Below are 23,250 nucleotides of genomic sequence, written 5' to 3' on the forward strand. Positions count from 1 at the left end.
GGTCCAACCTTTTCAATGAATTAAAGCAAAATTAATTACGATAAATATTTCTCCCATGTATTAGTTACTTTTCTGTTGCTGTGATAAAACACCATGACCAAGGCAACTTATAGAAGAAACAGTGGTTTAGGGCTTCGGGTTCCAGAGGGCCAGATCCATGATGGTGAAGCAAAGGCCTGGCAGGGGGAGCAGGAAGCTGACGGCTCTCATCTTCAACTACAAGGACGAAGAAAAGAGCCAAAAACACCCACCTCCAGTGACATACCTCATCCAACAAGCTGCGCCTTTTAAGCCTCCTCAAACAGCCCGCAGCTGGAAACCAAGTCTTCAGATGCCCAGACTTTAGGGACATCTTATTCAAAACACTCCATGCCCCCGTATACACATGCATGGAAGGGCGGGGAGAAAGAGGCAGGGGGGAAAAACTAAAACTGTTTTTCCTTTGGATGTGCTTTCTTTGTGAGGCTTTTAAACTAATAATCACTAATTTGTTTGCTTTCATTTCATTTCCAGGATTAAAAGTATTACGTGATCTGAATTTCTTTTTCAGGTTTTCCATTATTATGGTCCTGCTTTAGAATTTGTGCAGATGATAAAATTATCAGATCTACCCTCCTGTTACATGTCTGACATGGAATTCGAGTTGTATCCTTTTGTTGACACGCTCATCTTATTTTCCGTTCTTTGGGTCAGGTAGGATGTCTGGGGGACCAGCAGGTCAACGTGTTAGGTTTACATTTGTTTTCATTTCATCGTATACCTCGTTTACTGCTCATGCCCAAGTGGAAATTCTTCCCCAGGGGGATCCTGGGGAAGGGAGTTCCTGCTTTCTTCACATTCTCCTGTCAGAAATCTTTGCCCTTGGGCAGTCCCTTTCCTTTCACTGTAGATTACTTGCTGTGGGCAGGATTATGGAACTAAAGCAGAGGTGACCGAACCTTGCTGCTTTGGTGCAGTTATGATGAATGACCTGTGCTTGAGCACAGGTTACGTCTACACACAGTGTGGCATTCACTGAAACTGTCTTTCCCACCACTCTGTCTCGATACACCCACATTCATATTTTATTGCTTTGTCGTGTTTCGTTTCCTGTCTTATGAATAGGTTTCCTTTTTCCTGAGTCCAGGATTCCTCTCCGTGATTTCTGTTGTTTTCTTGATACTGTTCTGCTAAAGAAGGATTGTGGTGTGTGTGGACATGACTCTTGGCTCTCCTACTTCAGCAAGAGCCACACGAAAAGTGAGAAAATCCCAGCTCAAAAGTTGGGTTTCTGAAAGATCTCACTTGCCAAAACCTACTTGTCCTAAGGAAAGTCCGAAAAGCACTCATTAAGCCATTTCTACGATTTCACTCTGCATTTAGGTGTTGGATCATGCCCTAAGATAATTCAGTATATCTTTCCTGGTCATGATTTCAAGAAAAGTTTTATAATGTATTCCCCCACCCAAGCACTATGTTTATGCTTCTAGAAAGGCACAAGGCTTCCTCCAGGTTGGCTCCTTGTTGCTGATGAGCATCGAGAATGTAAGGAATACGTGGAGAGTGCAGAGTAATTTATACACACTTCTGTCTTGCTCAGATGTTTCTCTTACTGTCAGTATGATTGATAGATGAGGACTAGTTGGATGATATATCTTTCTATACTTAAGTAACTGTAAATGTCACCATACATACTGAAATCTTCAAAATATGTTTTGGGGGTGGATCACTTGTGTGTAGGTCAGAGGACAGCTAGCAGGAGTCGCTTGTCTTCTTCCACCATGTGGGTTGTCAAAGGAGCAGGCACCTTTACCCCTTGAGACACTTCACCATCCCAGAACAGACATTTTATATTACATAATTGCTGGTTTGAAATGGAGCACTCACATAGCACTCTTGAATTTTTTAATACAGAGATTTTTTTTTAACTCATTTCTTGTTTTTATATTTTATAGGAATGATAATCAGGATTAATAATCAAGAAAATAATGTGTAAGGGAAAGAATAATTGGTAATTCTTTTACTTAAGCTAAATGAATGATTTTCAGTGAATTATGGGAGAGTGAAATAATCAAGCTTGTTTTTCCAAGTTGAGTTTTTTCCTGGTTACTATTTTCTCATTCTTTAACTCCTTAGTACAGAGAGGTGACCAGAAATTGCACGAGGCAGAATTCCATGTTGCTGTTGGAACAGCTCTCTTCTCTGTGTGGCAAGGTATAGAAGACTTTTATTTTATTTTATTTGGTTGTAAGATGTTTTTTAATCCTTAACATTTAAGGACATGATAACAGTTAATACAGCTCTTGCTCATAAATTTGGTTTCTTTAGTATAATATAACATAGCATGGCTTTGGCAGTAATTCATGTTAAGATATTGCTCAAGTGTTTTGTAGACAAAGTGACATTTGATTTTATAGGAGACTTGGAAATAAACCTTATGTGCAATGATTTTAAGAGTTATTTTAAATTTTAGAATACATCATTAATCTCCTCTTTGGTGATATCTCATTCCAGCTCTGGGAAGCCATTTGTATTCCTGTGTTGTCTTTTCATGGGCAGGAGGTGGAAATGAGATGACTTAAAGCATCACTGGATGGTTATTTTTATGTTAAAAATTACTTCTCTATTCCAGTTCTGCATAAGAGATTTGTAGCTATTTTAATAATTACATGTGTATATCATATGATAAATTTGATGTCTTTTGGACATTTTTTAAAAACTGTAAAAATACAGAATCCTGAGAAGAATCCTGTGTCTAAAGTCCTGTATCATTTCAAGGAAGAAAAACATGAAAGGTTTTATTTCCTTTTGGAAATTTCGTCAACTATTGAATTTCTATAGGAATGATTGTTAAAGCACAAAATACTTACTGGCCATCTTTATGTAACATTTCTTATTCCTGTAGTACCAGCTTATTAACAAATGCCCCGGAGAGGAGATAGTGATTACTATCATTTTAGCAGTTTCCTCATGGTGTTAGAATTAGACCTTGGTTGAAATTCCCTTAGAAAACTGATACTGTAAAGTAAATGTGGTTTTGGTTGTAAGATGTCTGCCTATATGACCCCTTAGAATTTTGGAGATTCTAGTCCCATTTTCCTGTATATTTAATAGTGTTTTGAATAGTGTATCCAAGTATTTTTGATGAAGTGGCCTTGAATGATGTCAAGTTAAAGCTACACATATGCCTTTGTTTAGTCCTGATATGAGATAACCCTTAGTCTACTAGTTATTAAAGGTAATGCTTATTCCAGAAGTGAATCAAGTTATTTAGTATCTCGTGTGCAGCCATTTTGTTTTAAATGTGCCTTTGGGACCATGACTAAACCGTCAGTGTATAATGCACAGATAATGAGTCTGTGAGACCTTCTAGGCTCCTCTCTGTATGCAGCAGAGAGGTAGTGTACACAAACAGGTGTTGCCCTAGTTAGGGTACTGTTGCTCTGGTCAAACACCATGACCAAAGCAAGCTGAGGAAGGAAAGGGTTTATTTGGCTCACACTTTCATCCATCACTGGAAGAAGTCAGGACAGGAACTCATGCAGGGCAGGAACCTGGAGGCAGGAGCTGATGCAGAGGCCGTGGAGGGGTGCTGCTCACTGGCTTGTTCGTCATGGCCTGCTCAGCCTGCTTTCTTATAGAACCCAGGACCGCCAGCCCAGGTGGGTTATAGAAGCCACCATGGGTTGGACCCTCCACCATTTTCTCAACTGAGGCTCCTTCTCTGATGACTCTAGCTTGTGTCAAGATGACGTAAAACTAGCTAGCACAGGTGTCCTGTGACTTCCATAAACAAGCTCTGAATTTGAAGCTGTGTATTTACATTGGTTATAACTTGTCTTTACATTTTTTTTAAAGTAATTGAATAGCTGCTTCTTCCTTGAAGTTGAGTGCTGCATGTGTAGATTTTGCTTTTATTAGTTTGACTAAAAAGTTTTTGTTTAGAATATAAGAAATGGATTTCGTTGTGACATTTTCATAATGTGTTTGGTTATACTTCGTTGTTATCAGACCCTTGTTTGTTTTGTTGTTGTTTATCCAAATTTTTTTGTCCTACTGTGTGTCAGATGCTTGTTCAGATATTGAAGACAGCAGGTAGACAAGACCCTTCGTTGGTGCTTAAGTTCTCATAATCTATGTGATCATCAGGAAATGTCTTGGTTTAATATTATCCCTCATCTCTCTGTCTTTCTCTTTGATTAGCCCCAAAGTAGATATGAACTTTTTTTTTTTTTTCAGTATAGCCTCTTTTCGTAGACTACACAAGGATATTAGGGGAGTCTAATAATACTACTCTGTGGCTAGGAAATGCTGTTTTTAAGGGGAGTTTGTGAAGTTTTAAGTCTGATTTCACTAGTGACTGCTTGTTAACGAGGAGCGGTGCAAAGACCGGAAGGATCAAGGTTTGGCAGTGAGATTTGAAATGCGCTTCTAGTCTTTTTGAGTCACAAAGGCAACCCAGTGGCATCATCCTCTGGTCTCAAGAACTTGTCTGAGGGTTAGTGCATGGGTGAGAATAAATGATCGGGATTCAAGTCTATTATGATCCAGTGTAAGCAACTGACACAGTTATTTTGTAGGAAATTAAAACCTGGGAGATTCAGAAATACATGTTTTCATCTTTGTTTTAAATGTTTGTAGCAAATGTTTAATCACAATTAGACTGTCTCAAAAATGGGTTCATGGCAGTGGGTCATGAGTCAGTGTGTAAGTTATGTGTAGAACTGCATTCAGCCTGGATAGGCAGCTGGGAGAACTTCCCTGGCACGTTCACCTCCCTGGTGTCAAGCTTTTCCATCTCACTGCTCTGGTGGCTCTTCTCCCATGGTCTGCATTCTGCACAATGATGTCTTGTTTCTGAAAGGACTGAGTTTTAGTATTTAGAGAATTAGATTTGTCTTTGATATTTCATCATTATTTTCTATTGCTAAGTAGCTTTACTTCTAATTGCTAACATTTGACTGTGTAAAGACATTTAACTTTTAAAAAGTTTTTCCTGTAATAATGAAGACAAACACTTCTTTCCTTAATTTTATATCTGTAATTAAGAATGTAGAAGTAAAAATAATAAATAGCAACAAAACTAACATTGTAAGATGCTAATTTAGTGTCACATAGTCATGCAACTAATCTATTTACATAGGGCAATTAAAAACATTTCCATTAGGTTTAAGATATTTGACTAATGTTTTGCCTAAATTTCTCCAGAGGTTTTTTTTTAAATTAATGTTCTTTATTGGAATGTGCTGATTGATGTAACTGCATTTCTAAATTGGGCGATATAACTTCCAAAGTTGTAATTTGTTTTATTTAGTCCTTAATCAAACTGAGAATTTAGATAAATGCATCATAATGATTCTTTTGAGCAAATATTTAATAAACATCTGTATGCTTAGCCTTGAGAATACAAATATGAAGTTGAATTTGCTCATACATCAGTTGGAAGCTGCTGTAAGTTTTGGGGGGGGGTCTAATTTGTTATCTTCTGCATTTTACCTATTAGCGTTAAATCTCTTATTTCTAGGAATGAAAGCTTCTCTATTACTTTTGGATGTATTCTAATTTTCAAGCCACAAAAATAGTCAATACAGTTAAAGTTTCTAAAGTTATGGCACCACACATTTTTGGTACTAGATCTCTCAGTTAGTTCCTCGTGGTTTTGTAGATTCACAAAGAAATCATCCCAACAACCTAAATGCACAGAAGATATGAATAACAAATGTCTTAGTTACTTTTCCTGTTGCTATGGTAATTAGGCTGACAAACACACCTTCAGGGAGGAAGGGTTCATTTCTGCTCTCAGTTCAAGGGTGCAGTCTGTCATGATGGGGAACTTAAGGCACCAGGTTATACTATGTCTAGAGTAAAGAAAGAAAGAATGTTGTCGTTTGTCTTTGCTCTTTTGGATCTTTTGGGGGGTCAACCACCCAGCTCCCAAATAAATCACACACAGAGTCTTATTATTACTTATAAATGCCCAGCCTTAGCTTGGCTTGTTTCCAGCCAGCTTTTCTTAACTTAAATTATCTTGTCTATTTTTTGCCTCTGGGCTTTTTCATTTCTCTATTTCCATGTATCTTACTTTGACTCTTACTCCATGGCTGGCGAGGTGACTGGGTGGCTGGGTGGCTGGCCCCTAGTGTCCTCTTCTCCTCCTTTTCTTATTCCTTCTTTTCTTTTCCTCCCAGATTTCTCCTTCTATTTACTCTCTCTGCCTGCCAGCCCCACCTATCCTTCCTCTTGCCTTGCTATTGGCTGTTCAGCTCTTTATTAGACCATCGGGTGTTTTAGACAGGCACAGTAAGTAACACAGCTTCACAGAGTTAAACAAATGCAATGTAAAAGAATGCAACACCTATTTTCATCATTAAACAAATGTCCGACAGCATAAACAAATGTAACACACCTTAAAATAATATTCTCCATCAAGAGAATAATGACTGCCAATGCTCAGATAGCTTCCCCACTCAATCGGTCCTGGACCCAAGCCAGGCAGTGATGCCACCACTTTTAGGGGAAGGTCTTTCCACTTCTTTAACCTAATTAAGATAATCCCTCACAGGCATGCCTAAAAGCTAGCCTAATCTAAATAGCTTCTTACAGGTGTACCCAGAGGCTTGCCTCTTAGGCATATTTAAAGCTTGTCAAGTTGCCAGCCAACACTCGCCACAGACAGAGTTTTCAGAAATAATTACCCAGTAGTAAAGAGGAGACTATAATTTTGGATCTGTCTTTGTATTTTGCTTCTTTGTTTCTCTTCGCTCTCTTATTTTGTGGGGAAGGTCATGGGGGTCTTTTTCTTTAGATTTTGCAGTGAAGTGCTTGAAAAATCATTGCTCAATAATTGCTAAATGTGTGAAATGTGAATTTCGCGTGATATTTGTTAACAGCGAATTTCAGTCTGCAATCGATAAAAACGCACTCTATTTTTCCTTCAGGTTGGTGCTCTTTTTGTATTGCCATGTACTGTTAGTAACGTACTCATTCCGCCTCCCAACCAACTGGCTTCAAGAAAGTGGAAGGAATACATAGCTAAAAGGCCCAAGACAATTAGTGGTAAGTTCTACATCCTTCAGTCGTTTTATTGGTACATAATATAGATAATGTATTATCAAAGTTGAAGTGGAAGTACTCTTGATTAGAGAGTATTGTTTTAATACCTCTAACCATGTTCATTAAGAAGGGCAGTACTTTATAGGCAGAACTTTGGTTAATTAGGTAGTTACTAATTTTGAATATTGGATTCTTAGACACATCTCAAGAACAAAACAGGTAAAAATAAAATGGTTCATTTATTATATGAACCTGTATGTATGGTTTTCTGAAGACACTAGAACTTAACTATTTAAAAGGTTACTTATGCCACACAGCATCCTAGGTATTTAGCAATATGACTTTTTTTTTTTAAAGATTTATTTATTTATTATATATACAGTGTTCTGTCTGCATGCATGCCTGCATGCCAGAAGAGGGCATCAGATCTCATTGTAGACGGTTGTAAGCTGCCATGTGGTTGTTGGGAATTGAACTCTAGAAGAGCAGCCAGTGCTCTTAATCTCTGAGGCATCTCTAGTCCAAGCAATATGACTTCTATAATAACTGTACATTGGTTTATCTTCATGTTACAGATAAGGGCGTTGTTGCTTAGAGAACTTAGAGAGCACGTCATTGACAGACCCTTGCTATGAGTTCTGGGGTTTCCCCAAGCACTTATACCACTAGTAATCTAGGATGTTCAATGTAGGGGCCACAGAGGTCCGTGTGTTCACAGATAAGCATTAGGGAAACCAGGAATGTTACACACAGGGTTGTCGTCTCTTTTTTTTTTTTTTTTTGGTTTTTCGAGACAGGGTTTCTCTGTGTAGGTTGTCGTCTCTTTATAGAAAGAAATGTATACTTGTTTTCTGCCCAGAAGGCTGGGAACAGAGACAGTTAATAGCCCAGTGACCTTTGCACGATCTGAATGATAGACCACACCAGATCTTCCCCCAGACCCTTAAGATGTCACACAGAGCCAATCTGTAGAACTCATCTTTCTGGAAGAGGTCACATATACTTTACAAAGAGCTTCAATGTAATCATGTTTTAAGCGTTATTGTGTACATGGGACTGAGTTAATTCTCAGCAGGAAATGTTTTTCCAAATTGTGCTATACTCAAATATGCCTAAAACAAGCTGCCAAGTGTCAGACTGTGCAAGTTTGAACTCACATCAGCTTCTGAGTCGTGCTGAACAGCACTTCCTCCCTGTCTCACTGGGATCCTACTCTGCTGGCTGTGGTGGGTATTTACAGAGATCTCCACAGTTCAAGATATTAGTGGAGCCTGTTGCACAACGCTAGAACATGAGCAAGTGCAGGTTTAACCGTCTCAGCTGCTCATGTGGGGGTGGATCCAGCTGGGTTGTTTAAGGTGCTTCCATGAAATCAGTTATAGAGCAGCAGTCCAGTCAAGTTTCCCTCACAGTGCATGAAGTCACGAGAAACCGTTTGTCAGCACTGTGTGTGTCTATGACTAGTAATGTGTACTGAACATTTGCATCCCTTCAATAAGCCGAGTATGTCCTGGGTAGCTCATCACTGCTTCTTTTTCTTCTTGTAACTTTGTACAACTTTAAGAAGCTTCCAAGTTAAAGGTTCTGATTCTAAGTTAGTTTCTTGATGGAGAATTTACTCAGGTGTTTGGTTGGTTGGTTGGTTTCCACATGATTTTTATTGTAGCTAAGAAAAACTTGTCGTTCGACTTCAGGTTTTAGAATCACTGCGTCTTGAAACTTAGGGATGAACTGTGGAGACTTCGGAATAGTCATATGACATAGATGACACGATCCTGTTTGAAGCTTGTTGATTACTGATTAGTCCAGGTCATTAGCACTGATTAAACTGGCTCCTTGCAGGAGCTTTTCCTTTCTTCTAAGAAGCAGAACAAAATCAAACAGGATAGTTGATTAAGGCCTTTCCTAGCTATAACCCTTCCTGAAGGGGACATTTGCTACTTATTCTATGGACACAACAGAGAAGCCAAGTTTTGTTTTAAATAAAAGAGAGAGAGGGAGAGAGAGAGAAGGCAAGTTTTGGTTGGTTTCAGTAACTCTTGGATCCAGAAAACTTCATACCCTGGCACTTCCATCATTAACAGTAGCTTCTCTCAATGACCCACATTAACTCTCGGGTCATCCCCAAACCCTAACTACATTTCGTCATCATTGTTCTCAGAGTCTCTGAATTAAAACTTATCCTGTTTCCCAAAATAATCTCCTGGTTGTATTTCTTTGTGACTTTGTCAATCATTATAATTAATTAATTCATTCGTTCATCCATCCATCCAGTCAGTCAAACATTTTTTGGTTCATTTACCTGACCATGGAATGGATACTGTCCACTAGATGTGGTACAGTAGTTTGGGGACTACTGCGGAAGGAGAGACTCTTTATATCCCACTCATTGTTTTCATACTCTTGCATGGAAAATAAGTGCTGAGAAGTAATTGTAAGTCCTGTTCTAACTTTGTATTCAGTAAGAGTTGACTGGGAACAGTCCCGAAGACACTGCATGAAGAAAGCAAGGTGTGCAGTGATTTAGACATTATATATGGTAAAAGGAACACCTCAATGTATGTGCTCAACATTTGTACATGTTGTGTGTGTGCATTATTCATGTTTTCCACGGACATTTTAATTGAGCATCTCTGGTTTACTAGGACCGTTTACATGCCTGACCCACATCAAACAAAATCTTGAAGCTTACATTGTAGAAGAGATTAAGACCCTTCGTTCTTAACCCAAATGGTCACATCGCTAATGTTTTCGGGCCTTTGCCCCGAAGCTGCTTTCTCATGCAGGATCAGTTTTGCTGTCGCACCTACAGTTGCCAGCAGGCCCTTCTCCTCTTTGCAGCTGCATTGTTTCCCATTGCTGCTTCCTGCTGTTTAATATCGTGAGTTTGTCTCTTGTTGATGCTTACAGATGCTTAGAAATATTTGTTAGCTTCCAAGTGAGGTATGTATTTCCGGTTGTAATAACTGCTGTCTCAACAACAACAACAAAATGAACCTGGACTCATTCATGAACCATGAGCCAAAGTATGTGTCTCAGGTGTTATCAGTTCTTCAAGTTTCTTTCCTTGTAAAGCACATGTATGTTTTTATTTGAACTACAGATGCAGTTGCTGTTATAGGTGAACCGTTCTTTGTTGTGGAATATTATTTTGAGGTGTGTTACTTTTGTTTATGTTGCATTTGTTTAACTCTGTGAAGCTGTGTTACTGTGCCTATGTAGAACACTTGATGCGCTGCTAATAAAGAACTGGCCAATAGCAAGGCAGGAGAAAGGATAGGCGGGGCTGGCAGGTAGAGAGAATATATAGAAGGAGAAAACTGGGAGGAGGGATCTAAAATCTAGCAGCCAGAGGTGGAGGAGGACTCCAGGGGCCGGCCACCCAGCTACACACACAGCAAGCCATGGAGTAAGGGTATGATTTACAGAAGTAAGGAAATAGGAAAAGCCCAGAGGCAAAAGGTAGACGGGATAATTTAAGGTAAGTAAAGCTGGCTAGAAACTAAGCCAAGCTAAGGCCAGGTATTCATAATTAAGAATAAGCTTCCGTGTGTGATTTATTGGGGAACTGGGTGGCAGGCCCCACAAAAGAGACAAAAACAAACAACAGCCGTTCTTAAGTAGCAGCAGATCCCTGTGGTGGGAACTAGGATGTGCTCAGTTTGATATGTGCTTTAAAGTCTAGTAGCAAGGGATGCTTTTAAGAGATAGTAAGCAGATCTGTCAAGAATCATGCTATGGAGAAAACTGGGAAAGAATCGTATGAACTAATGAAATTATCAACCTGTGTGTCTGGAGAGAGATTTCTTTATATACAATTTACATGAAAGGCCAGGTGGATAATGAAAAGTACCCATGTTATAAAATTGTTAAAAAAAATCCAATGATCATCATCTCAAGTCATAAAGATCAGATAAAAATTGTTATCTGTCAGTGTTGGAGACCTACTGTGTGAAAGGATGATAAACGGTGCTGATTACCTGCGGAAAAGTCACGAGCCACGGCCACGACTACCTAGTTACAGAGAGTTTTATTGGGAGGAAGTGGGGGGAGAGGAGAGCCAGGCCTGGAGAGAGAGAAAGATGGTGGGGGGAGGGGAGCAGAGCAGAGAGAGGGTGGGGTCTGCATCCGGCTTTTTAAGGCTCAGATTGTGTGACCACGCTGCCAGCCAGCGCATACTGATGATGCAAGACTCAAGACCTCCCGCTCAACTCCTGAACTGCGCATGCGCAGCCATGTAGCTGGCGTGAGGGCAGAATTCTAGCACTGTGTGCCGTGCACATTGCATTTATTATCTTTGATTTTCAGAATATGGCACTGCTGAAGATGTATGAATGGCTAAGAAAGCTCCTGAAAGGCTGCTCAGTCTCATTAGTCTTTTGAGAAATGCAGATGACAACCAGAATGTGCTGTTACAGGACACTCATTAGAATGGTTGTAATTGAAACCCGTGACCATCCCATGTTGAGGATGTAGCAAACTTCACACGTTTTTTTTGGTGGGGAGGGAGATGCTAAATAGAACATTTTGAGATGAAACTTATACTTAATCATACAACCCAATAATTCCGTTCCTAGCTATCTACCAAGGAGAGAAGGGTATATATTTTCACATAAGATTTGTGAACAAATGTTCAAAAAAGAAAATAGGCATGGACCAAGGCTACTCTCAACTTTAGAGAAGCATCTGTTTTCAGTGATCAGTTCTTAATGCAGAACTCACAGCTGCCTTAGAGAGTAAGTGATGGATGAGGGCTTAGCCCTAAATCATCCATTTTCTACCTTCTCTGTGGCAGGGAAAAATCACGGAAAAAGAGACAGAATGTTAAAGCTGGAAGACAGAAAGGCAGAGCAACCCTTTTTTTTTTTTTTTAAAGATTTATTTATTTACTAGGTATACAGTGTTCTCCTTGCGTGTATGCCTGCCCACCAGAAGAGGGCATCAGATCTCATTACAGATGGTGAGCTACCATGTGGTTGCTGGGAATTGAACTCAGAACCTCTGGAAGAGCAGCCAGTGCTCTTAAACCTCTGAGTCATCTCTCCAGCCCGGCAGAGCAACCTCGTAGCCACAAGATAACTCATGTAGTCACAAACTCACAAACTGAGCAGTTGCAGTTACTTGTGCTTGGCTTGCACAAGACAAGCCCTCAACATTCAGTCATGGGTGGGGAAGCGTCGCTGAACCTACCTTTGCTGAGGATCTTTGGCCACTGATGGGACTCTGGCAGATGGGGAGCCACAGCCTTCAGCTGTGTAAACTCGTGGGGTTCCAGTGAATTGTTCTACTCTAGAGACCATGAAGATGGCTCTGGCCAAACCCAGAGGGCCAAAAAAACAAAAACAAAACCAAAAACCCCAAAGACATCAAATGTGGGGAAGACATTAGTAGGGAAGGGTGGTGGATGGGAGGAAGTGAGTGAGACCCACAGTGCTGTTATCACACTCAAACATTGTTTGTTTGTTTGATAAGGCTCACTGAAGTCTCCTTTGAAGTAAATGTAGAGCTTTGTTCTTCTTTGTAGTTCAGTGATTCTTAGCACTAGCTAAGTGTTAGAAAAGTTGTCAAACAAAGAGGTGGAGCTGGGCTGCGCCCGAGAACAATCCAGTGTCAGTGGACAGGCCATTGCTCTCGTAAAAGCACGTGGTGTCATTCACGTGTGTATCCCTCATGTTGCACGCTTCAGCCCCAGCTGGAGAGTGTCAGTTACTGAAGAGAATCACTCAAGTGTTTGGAGACAGAGTAAGAATGGAGAAGCTGAGTTTCGGGACTTCAGCCTTTACCCGGAGAAAGATAACTCCTGAGTAGTAAGTAGGTCTCAAACTTGAGTCTCACTGGTAATGAGGATAAATACTTTGTAAGCTCTGCAATATCCTTTTCCTATTTTGCAGGAGCTAACATGCTTCCTGTGCCTATACAACAATAAGGAAGTCATTGTTTGTAATTGGAGGCCCTAGGATAGCCTCTGAATATATTTTCTATTCATTGTTGCTTTCAAATCGTATGTTTTAGGTGTTGTAATAGAAAGAAAATGTACTTAGCTTATGAACCTGATGCTACTTATTTGAAATGGCTGTGATAGAATTTGTAAATCTTGGTTTTGTAATCTCCACAGTAGGAGGCTTCATATAGTTGTAAATACAGCTTTTGGTTAAGATTCTTTCTGGAACTGAGACACAACGTATTTTTTTTTGAACAGTCTTATTAACACCTAAATTGTATGCTAACTTGCTCAAAGCTTAGTCAGGAGATACGGTGAGGGATCAGTATTGTCTGTATGTGTTTGGAAGGTGTTTTAGGAATGTAAAGTTAGATTTTTTTCCTTTGTGTGTGTGGGGGGGGGGGTTGTGTGCGCATGTATATGAGTGCATGTATGTGTGTGCAAAAGTGATCCCATGCATGCATTTGTGGCCCCCTACTTGGCCCTGTGAATTATTTCAAAATTGAGTTTATAACTAAACAATGGTTTCATTGCTATAAAGAATATAGCTTCCTAAGATGCCTACATTGAAGTCTAGATTGTATATTGATATTTATTTTGGCATGATTATTTATTTATTTATTCATTTATTTTGTTTATTTTAGTAGAATATTATTTTAAGGTGTATTACTTTCGTTTATGTTGCATTTGTTTAACTCTGTAGAACTGTGTTACTGTGCCTGTCTAAAACACCTGATGGTCTAATAAAGAACTGAACGACCAATAGCAAGGCAGGAGAAAGGATAGGTGGGGCCGGCAGGCAGAGAGGAGAAATAGGAGAAATCTGGGAGAGGGAGAAATGTAGGAGCCAGAGGAGGAGGAGGACTTCAGGGGCCAGCCGCCCAGCTACACAACAAGCCACACAGTAAGAGTAAGACTTACAGAAGAGAATGGGAAAAGCCCAGAGGCAAAAGGTAGATGGGATAATTTAAAGTTAAGGAAAGCTGGCTAGCAACCAGCCAAGGTGAGGCTGGGCATTCATAATTAAGAATAAGCCTCTGTGTGTGATTTATTAGGGAGCTAGGTGGTAGGCCCCTAAAAGAAAAAAGAGTAAAAACTCCCAACAACAGTTTATTTTTGAGACAGGGTCTCTCTGTGTAGCCCTGGTCATCCTGGAATACACTTTGTAAACTAGGCCGGCCTTGAACTTGGCATGATTAAAATAGCTGTTTTTATTATTTTTCATTTCTTAAAGAGAATATATTAAAATAATTGTCAGTGTGTCAGGATATTCCTACCCAGTTGTCTTGAGATATTTTTATTTTCCCTTATATTCATATGAAATATTATTTCTCATTTACATTGGTTTTATTTTTGTATTGTTTAACTGTGAACAAAACGTGCGTGTTAGGAGGTTTTAAAACCCACTAAAAAACTTATTGATGTAAGATGGTGGCTTCATTTCCTTGCAATAGAATCTGTCAGAGAATGGAGCTCAGTGGTAGAACACTTACCTGGCATGTACTAGACCTGGGCTTTAACTCTAGCACTGTAAAAATAGTAATTTTTTTAGCTAATGGATTTCTAATCTTAGTATATCATACCTTCAGTATGGTTTGTGTTAATTTATAAAATTTGATGCAACGAATGGACACTTGGTAGTTTCTTCTTTCTCATTTTATCTGTATCATGTAGCGAAACTGCTTTCATGTCTTGATGAAGGAGCATGCAAGCCAACCACTGCCTCACTGATTGATTGCGCAAATACAGCATTCGGAAATAGAGATTGTCTTTTATAATTCGTTCCCCCTCACTTCTTTAGGAGGAGTGATCACAATTAAATAACTGCTAATCGTAAGTCTGGTACTTCCTGCAGAGTTTGCGTGAAAGTTGTTAAATAAGTCTTCAATTAGCACCTGCCAAAAGTCCGAGACATGTTTTCAGTGACTGCAGTTGTTGTGGTTGGGAGTTTTTAAAGTCAATGTTTTTCTTTGGGGAAAAGTGAAGTTGCTGTCATTGCAGAATTCAGTGTTTACAGGGCTCACAAAGAAACAAGCTAATACAAACACAGAACGTAGTTGAGAGATGCGTGCAGCTTCAATGGCCAGTTCTAAGATGACCCATGAATTAAGGTCGCTCTGTCTTGTGGTAGAATCTTGTTTTTCTCTTCTGATCACCTTAATGTAGATTCATTTCTAGAAGAACTGTTTATGAACAGGGATGATGTCTTTGTTGTAATCTAATTGCAAAAATTATTTGATACTCATCTTGTTTAGGAATAAGCATTTATTCACAGATCATGTATGTGAAATAGACTTGTTGTGATAAAATTATTGTACTGATTTTGTTCTAGCATTTTTGCATAGGTGTATGTATATATTGTATATACTATGTTGGAGATCCTCTCATTCAGTGTGTGATTTTCTATTGTTCAAATTAAGTCCGCTAGGGACTAGAGAAAAGAGCCCTGATTGCTCTTCCAGAGGACCTGGATTCTATTCCCAACACCAACATAAACATCTGTAACTTCAGGGACAGGGGATCTCACATCTTCTGGCTTCCACAGGCACCAGGAAACCATATAGTGCACAAGCATGCATGCAGGCCAAACACCCATATACATTTAAAAAAGGAAAAGTTCAGTTATGGTATCTCGCTTTCAAAATTCTGGAAATTATGCAGGGAAAGAAATGTACAGGGTGCTCCGTGTTCAGCATCTAAATGTAGGCGGAGTTTCTCTGTGTCTCTGCAGCTGCTCCCAAACTGACGCAGAGACTTAATTATAAATGCTCGACTGATAGCTCAGGCTTACAATGAACTAGCTCTTACAACTTAAATTAATATGTATTTCTTATCTAAGTTCTACCACGTGGCTCATGGCTTTCTACCTCATTTCGTACACGTTCTGCTTCCTCTGTGTCTGGCTGGAGACTCCCAAGACTCCACCCTTCTTCCAGTTTGTTCCTAGTCTGCCTCTCCTGCCCAGCTATAGGCAGTCAGCTCTTTATTAACCAATGAGAGTCGTACATTTCTACAGTGTACAAAGACTGTTCCACAGCATCTAAGCACTCTTTGAGAGTCAGTGATCATTATTTCAGAACTCCAGTTCTCCTGTCTTGTATTGCCCTTGTTTTACGCTTGTTAGAGAATAAACTGTCTTGTGCACTTTAAGGCATTGCTGGGTTACATTATACAATGTCTTGTATAATGCAGTTGCTATGTAATTAAAACAGAAGTCTGTACATGTTTAAATGAACATGTTACCCCCTCCCCCCAGTATTTTCTTTGTTGTTGGTTGAATTCAGGGAAACAGAACTAGTGGAAGACTGTTTTTCTGTTCTCTTCTCCTTTCCCCAGTTGAGCTGTGTGTGCTTCTAAGTGGCAGTTTACTCTACTTTGAAGAAATGGAGGGTATGTAGAGACAGGCAGATCTCTGGAGCTAACTGGCCAGCCAGCTTAGCCTATGGGTGAGCTCCAGGTTCAGTGAGAGAGACTATCTCAAAATAATGTGGAGAGCGACTGAGGAAGACACCATATGTGGACTTTTGCTGTCATATATATCCATATACACATACATGTACACATGCACACACACGTATACCACATGAATACATATACCCCACATACATGCATGCATTTCATACACACACACACATACACACACACACACACACACACACACACACATACACACACATACATGTTGGAAATATGGACATGTCTGTATGAGAAAGATATGGAACTTCAGTAAGTCGAAGCAAAAGAATGAGTGCATAGGGATTATACAGGACAAAAAGTCCATACTTTTTATTGCTGTCATGACTTTCTGCTTCAACATCTTCTCAACTAAATGGTCAACCAAACGGTTCTTGATGTATTGAGCGACAGCTTTGTTTCATTGTCAAATACCATGGAGCTGTCCAGTTGTTCTCTCTAAGGGATCAACAGTTGCCGTGTGATGAGCAGTGTTTCCCATTCTTACCTAGATCACTGTTCTTCAGTTCCAGATGTCGACGTGAAAGGCGAGTACTCCAGCTATTACCTCCTGTTGCAAGGCGATGGCAGGACCAAGTGCAGGGCCACACTGCTTCACTCGGCCAGCCAGATCAACGGCTCCTTTGTACTCAGTTTCATTCACGGGAGGATGAAAACAGAGACAGAGGAAGCCAAGTGTAGTAAGTATTCACTCAGCTGGAAGAGACCCGTCCCCACACTTGTTTGTACTTTAATTAATTGACGTGGTTTTAAGTGGAAGGAATAATAATGAAACTCCATTTCTGCCATTAGTTCACCTTTTATTTTTATTTTTTTATATAAAATATTTTGGTCCTATTCTGTCCCCTCCTTCAACTTCTCTCAGATCTTTCTGTACCTCCGTACCTACCAAAGTTCATGTTCTTTCTCTTCCTGCCTCAAAAAAAGGACCAAAAAATAGAAAAACAAAACTCAATAAGGCAGGAAATTCCAAACAAGAACAAAAAGCACATAGCAAACATGGAGTCCATTTTGTGTTGGCAAACCGCTCCTGGCCTGGGCCTGCCCTGGAGTATGGTTGACATACCAGTGACACTCCACCAGAGAAAAACTGGTTTTCCTTTTCCCGGCAGGTATTAATTGCAAATAGCTTCTTGGTTAGGGGTGGGACTTTGCGTCCACTTCCCTGTCTCCATCCTGGGATTTTAATATAACCTTTTTTTTTTTTTTTGGTTTTTCGAGACAGGGTTTCTCTGTGTAGCTTTGCGCCTTTCCTGGGACTCACTTGGTAGCCCAGGCTGGCCTCGAACTCACAGAGATCCGCCTGGCTCTGCCTCCCGAGTGCTGGGATTAAAGGCGTGCGCCACCACTGCCCGGCTTAATATAACCTTTTTATAATTTAAAATGAAGAGAATTAATTCCTTTACAATATACAAAGTAAAGATTAGCTATTAGCTTTTAATTTCAGATACCAAATTGTTAGTGTTTACTGCTTTCAACACTCAAATTTTTTTTATTTCTATTTATTTTCTCTCAAGCCTCTTTTGCTTCATTGATTTTTGTCTTTCTCTTTTCTAAGTTCCATATTTGGTTCTATATTAAGTTCTACGTGTGTGTGTGTGTGTGTGTGTGTGTGTGTGTGTGTGTGTGTGTGTGTGTGTGTATTGGCTGTGTCAATGACATATTATTTACGGACAGGGAGCAGAGAGACAGAAACAGCCCAGGATCCATCACAAGCCAGCCTCCCAAGACTTAAGCTGTATGGTGCACATGGAGTCTTGACTCCTTGTGTCCTACGTATAGCACAGTTGAGGATACCCGAAGGCATCCTTCTCTGGGTTACAAGCTTCAGGGGTCACATGACTCCCTAAACAAAGTACGAATAGCCTTCCCTTGAAGGTGAGAGAGGAGCAAACTCAAGCTTTCCTTTGTGTCTTCTGATAGTGCATTTCCTGCACATTCTAATTATCTGAGAACTGTATACAAGAAGAAAAGAGGATGAGCCTGGATCAGCCACGGCAGTTCTGGAACTGTTGTGTAGTTTTATACTAGATTCATTATGCAAAGAACGGAACGGACAAGGACAGGTGAACCTGTGGCTCATTGTGGGGACTGTGAGAACCTGTACTTAGAAAGGAGAAAATGTTCTGGTTTTGTTTTCTAAGTAGGCAAAAGAGAATACTATGTAGTGAAGTTACCCTGGTACCCATATCCCTCAAGGAATTAAGAGTCAGATCAAAGATTAAAATATTGAACAATTTAGTATGCTCATTTCCCCATGTTTAATAGTTACTTTGAAATGTGCAGCATCAAGAGAGGTGAGTGGTTGGCTTTTATGTTTCTAGTCGTGTCCTAACACACTTCCTAGGAGCTGAATTTTAATTCTTAGCATAGAATATCATTAATGTTGACTTTTTCTTATTTCTTAGGTTTTCCTTTTGACTTCTCATCACTCCCAAGTTTTTCTGAGGAGCAGATTTTACAGAGGGAGAAACAGTTAGCCAGTGTTCAAGTTTTGGCTTTGAAAGAATGCCTGAGTAAGTACCAGTATGGGCATTTGATTCCACCGTAAGAGTGTGGGTCTGTTTAGTGTGAGTCATCTGTGTTTACATACATGTTCCTCTACATGTTGTCTTTTAGGTGTGATCCATAGAGCTGCATGTAAATAGATGACTAGGGTAGATGAGGTCTGCAATGCTATTTTTTCTGCATTCAGAATATCCTGATTGTCAGTATGTGATTGGAAATATTTTCAAAACGTATTTTGCCAGGGAAATTTTATATTTTAAATTTGTATACTTTAAACCATATCTAGAAAAGACACAGAAGTTTGTTACTCTACTTAATGCATCTAATCCTTATGTAGTTTTCTTGAAGGAGGGTAGAGACTGAAAATAGAAGAAAGTGCAAGTCTAGAGAAATTAGTATGGTAACTTGCACATTGATTCTTCAGTTTAACCATCACTAATAACTAATGATAACTGGGCTTAGTTCATATACTGAAGTTAGCATCATGGGTTTTCCTTAGCTGAGAGGCTTAACACTGTTTGTTTAAGAAGAGATCTGATGTTTTTCTTCCATCATTATTATTGAATTGGTTATCAATCTGCATTTTTATAAATATTAAATGTGCAGTGTTGCCTAATAACAATTTGCTTTAAATCACTGATATAAAATTGTTAAGAAACTCCTTAAATTTATGATACTGCTTTAGTTACATAAAGAAGAAAATATTATAAATATATATTAAAAAATAAAACTGTACTCTTTTATCCTAAAGCCTTTTAAATTATATTGAATCCAATGGTCTATTTATTCAATAAGAAATAATTTTAGAATTAATTTAGAATATTTAGAAAAAATATTCACTAGTCAGTTACTCATGTAAACACTGCAAAGTTTTTCCACTTGTATAAAACTAAGGTAATTGTGTGTTAATTTGTAATATTTGTTCAAGGAAAGTGTTATTAAAAAGGAAAAGTTTCAGTGGAATTGAGATAGTTCGGTGGGTAAAGGAGCTGCCACCAGGCCTAATGACCTGAGTCTGTCTCCAGAACTCAGGTGGTGGACGGAGAGAAAAGAAATAAGCACTGTGGCTTGTGCAGTACGTGTCCACACACACACACACACACACACACACACACACACACAGGTAAGGGTGAACAGGAAAAAAAATTTAAACGGTAGTAGATGTTTGCCTGGGGACCTACACGGCTCAGTTGGTAAAGTGCTTACTATACAGTCATGGGAGCCTGATTTCAGATCCCCAGCATCCATGTAGAAGGTGAGTGTGGTAGTGTGCACATGTTGCATTTGAGGGGAGTTGACTCTGGAGTTCATTGGCTGGCCAGCCTAGCCAAGAGATGAACTGCAGATTCAGTAAGAGACCCTACCTCAGGAAAGACCTTGGAGGATAGATAGGCTGGTGAAACGGCCTAGCAGGTAAAGGCATTAGCCAATGTGATGACTATAGTTCTGTTCCTGGGACCTCACACTAGAAGCAATAAACTCACACCTACAATGCCCTCTGGCCTGTACATATACTCCATCCCCCAACACACAAAACAGTTAAATGTTAAAAGAATGTGGAGAACGATGAAGGAATATACCTTGGTCTCCACACATGTATACATGTGTACTTACACTCGTGTGTATACATCACATAAGCATGTACATACAAATGTGCAATTGGCAATCTGAAGCATTAAATCTTGGGGCTCAGATTAATGATCCAGTGAATCCGTTTATGATGATAATCCTTGCTGAACAAATCGCATCCTTTCCCTGACTGGCTTAAAACTTGGGTAGCAAAAAATGCATCTGTACAATTTTGTATTTCAAGAGGCAGAGGAAAGTGAGGGCCAAGAGTTTTCAGTGTATGCATGTCTGGGTATGTTCGTCAGTGATTGTCCCATGGTGAAGTGTGAAGAGAAATGTTTTTAAGCACATTCGTATGTTGTGGAAACTAAAGAATTTAAACAAAAAGATCTCTTAAAAGTCAGTCCTTTGACATAGATAAAAAGCCTCTTTGCATAAAACAAACCTTCAAAAAGATGTCCTTAAAATACCAATGAAATGGGATAGATAGTCCAGTTCTTCCAATATTTCCCTGACCAGTTTCAAATGATAAAGAACTGGAGAGTTTCATAAAAATGTACCAATTAATGATACTATTGAGACATATTATCTTTTAAAATAACATGAATATCAAATAAAGCTTGTTGGAATCTAACTTTCTAAATGAGTCTGTGTTCAGTTTATTTTAAAAAGCATCTGATCTGTTGTATTGGAGTAATGCTATAAAACCTAACTGTAATTTAATATTCCTAATTTTTGTAATTTATAACTTTTATCCTTGGAAAGAGAGTTAACAATACCTCATCTCAGTAGTTTTCAAGAATGCCGAAAAGCTTTTAAACTAGAGACTATGATGTAAATATAGTAAAGCAGTGTTGCTTGCCTCTAGTATTACACTCAGTACACCAGTGTCTTCATATCCTTTAAAAATTCATAGAACCCACTAAAATCCTGATTCATATTCAGCTGATGGCTTTTAGATATTCCATATTTCTCAGTAATGAATTTTCATTACTGCTATGTAGTAAAGAATATAGCATTCCTTTGCTGACCCATTTCAGAGTTTTAAGTTTTTTCCTGAGTGCTTATTTCTTGCTTATATACAAGCTTAGTTTTTTTTTTTTTTTTTTTTGATTTTTTTGAGACAGAGTTTCTCTGTGTAGCCTTTCTTGGATCTTGCTCTGTAGACCAGGCTGGCCACAAACTCACAGAGATCTGCCTGCCTCTGCCTCCCCAGTGCTGGGATTAAAGGAGTGAGCCACCACCACCTGGCCATGTGTTTTTTTTTTTTTTTTTAACCTTTTGTTAAATATGTAGTTCATCACTGTATTAAGCCTCATCTCCTTCTCCTCCTTCCTTCTCAGCTATTAAGGTCAGTGTGCTTTCTTACCCTGCCTCTCAAACGGTGGTATAATTGGAACTCTTCATAGTCGAGGCCAACTCTAATATAGTTTTAGTTAATAAAACGAGGGACTGACTCCTGAAGCTCATTGCTCATTGTGTGTCTTCCATGGGAAAGCAAGCTGTGCATAGCTTTTTCTTTGGAATGACGACCAGTTGATTGTACAGAAGGAAAATACACTGAGGCTTCTGATTTCCTTGCTGAGATCTTACAGAAAGAGATTATTGCAACTCTGATTTTACAGTTAATATCTTTGGCCATAGAAAGCTTGTGTTTCTTACCTTGGGCTGAATCTGCAAGGACCCTGAGAATATCCACATCAGTGAGGTAGGGTGTTCCAGGGCCTGCATCATAAAGCTGATGTTCTAAAGGGGAAGGTGGTTGCTGCCTTCCTACCAACTGCCTTGCATCCTTAATATACACTAGGCTACACCTAGTATAACGTCATACGCCTGAATCCTCTGAGTCTGGGGCCTGGGATGGTGCTTCGCAGGCAGTAAGTCTTCAATGGCTGTTGAATTCCTATCAGTTTCTAGGATAACAGGTTTATTGTAGAAGGAAAATGTGATTCGTCTAGAGTGTTTTTAAAAGATAAGTTTTGTATCAAAGTAATATGTAGATACAGTCTGAAAATTCAGATGATATGGGAAAACTTCAAATGCGGAACGGCAGTGCCTCTCGAAACTTCTTCATCTCTCTGTCTCTCTGTCCACAGGTGCCCATCCTCATCTCTGTCTCTGTGTCCACAGGTGCCCATCCTCATCTCTGTCTCTGTGTCCACAGATGTCCATCCTCATCTCTCTCTGTCTCTGTCCACAGGTGCCCATCCTCATCTCTGTCTCTGTGTCCACAGATGTCCATCCTCATCCTTCTGTCTCTGTGTCCACAGATGTCCATCCTCATCTCTCTGTGTCCACAGGTGCCCATCCTCATCTCTGTCTCTGTGTCCACAGATGTTCATCCTCATCTCTCTGCCTCTGTGTCCACAGGTTCCCACGCTCATCTCTGTCTCTGGGTCCACAGATGCCCTTCCTCATCTCTCTCTCTGGGTCCACAGGTGCCCATCCTCATCCTTCTGTCTCTGTGTCCACAGTTGCCCATCTTCATCCTTCTGCCTCTGTGTCCACGGGTGCCCATCCTCATCTCTCTGTCCACAGATGCCCTTCCTCATCTCCCTGTCTCTGTGTCCACAGATGTCCTTCCTTATCTCCCTGTCTCTGTGTCCACAGGTGCCCATCGTCATCTCTCTGTCTCTGTGTCCACAGGTGCCCATCCACATCCTTCTGTCTCTGTGTCCACAGGTGCCCACGCTCATCTCTGTCTCTGTGTCCACAGGTGCCCATCC

At 39.8% G+C, this 23,250-nt stretch overlaps 1 protein-coding gene across 2 annotated transcripts in view; it reads left to right on the forward strand.

Moving 5' to 3' along the window:
* Mtbp (MDM2 binding protein) overlaps positions 1 to 23,250 on the forward strand; it is a 74,718-nt gene that overhangs the window by 14,200 nt on the left and 37,268 nt on the right. For both annotated transcript variants that reach the window (XM_052747826.1, XM_052747827.1), the window contains 5 exons: positions 551 to 645; positions 2,121 to 2,193; positions 6,918 to 7,035; positions 16,954 to 17,127; positions 18,856 to 18,963. In XM_052747826.1, the coding sequence (XP_052603786.1) occupies positions 551 to 645; positions 2,121 to 2,193; positions 6,918 to 7,035; positions 16,954 to 17,127; positions 18,856 to 18,963 (568 nt within the window). The remainder of the gene's footprint in view (positions 1 to 550; positions 646 to 2,120; positions 2,194 to 6,917; positions 7,036 to 16,953; positions 17,128 to 18,855; positions 18,964 to 23,250) is intronic.

Source organism: Peromyscus californicus, unplaced genomic scaffold (genome assembly GCF_007827085.1).
Source record: "Peromyscus californicus insignis strain IS unplaced genomic scaffold, ASM782708v3 Scaffold_20__1_contigs__length_68692818, whole genome shotgun sequence".
In the NCBI taxonomy this organism is placed as follows: Eukaryota; Metazoa; Chordata; class Mammalia; order Rodentia; family Cricetidae; genus Peromyscus; species Peromyscus californicus.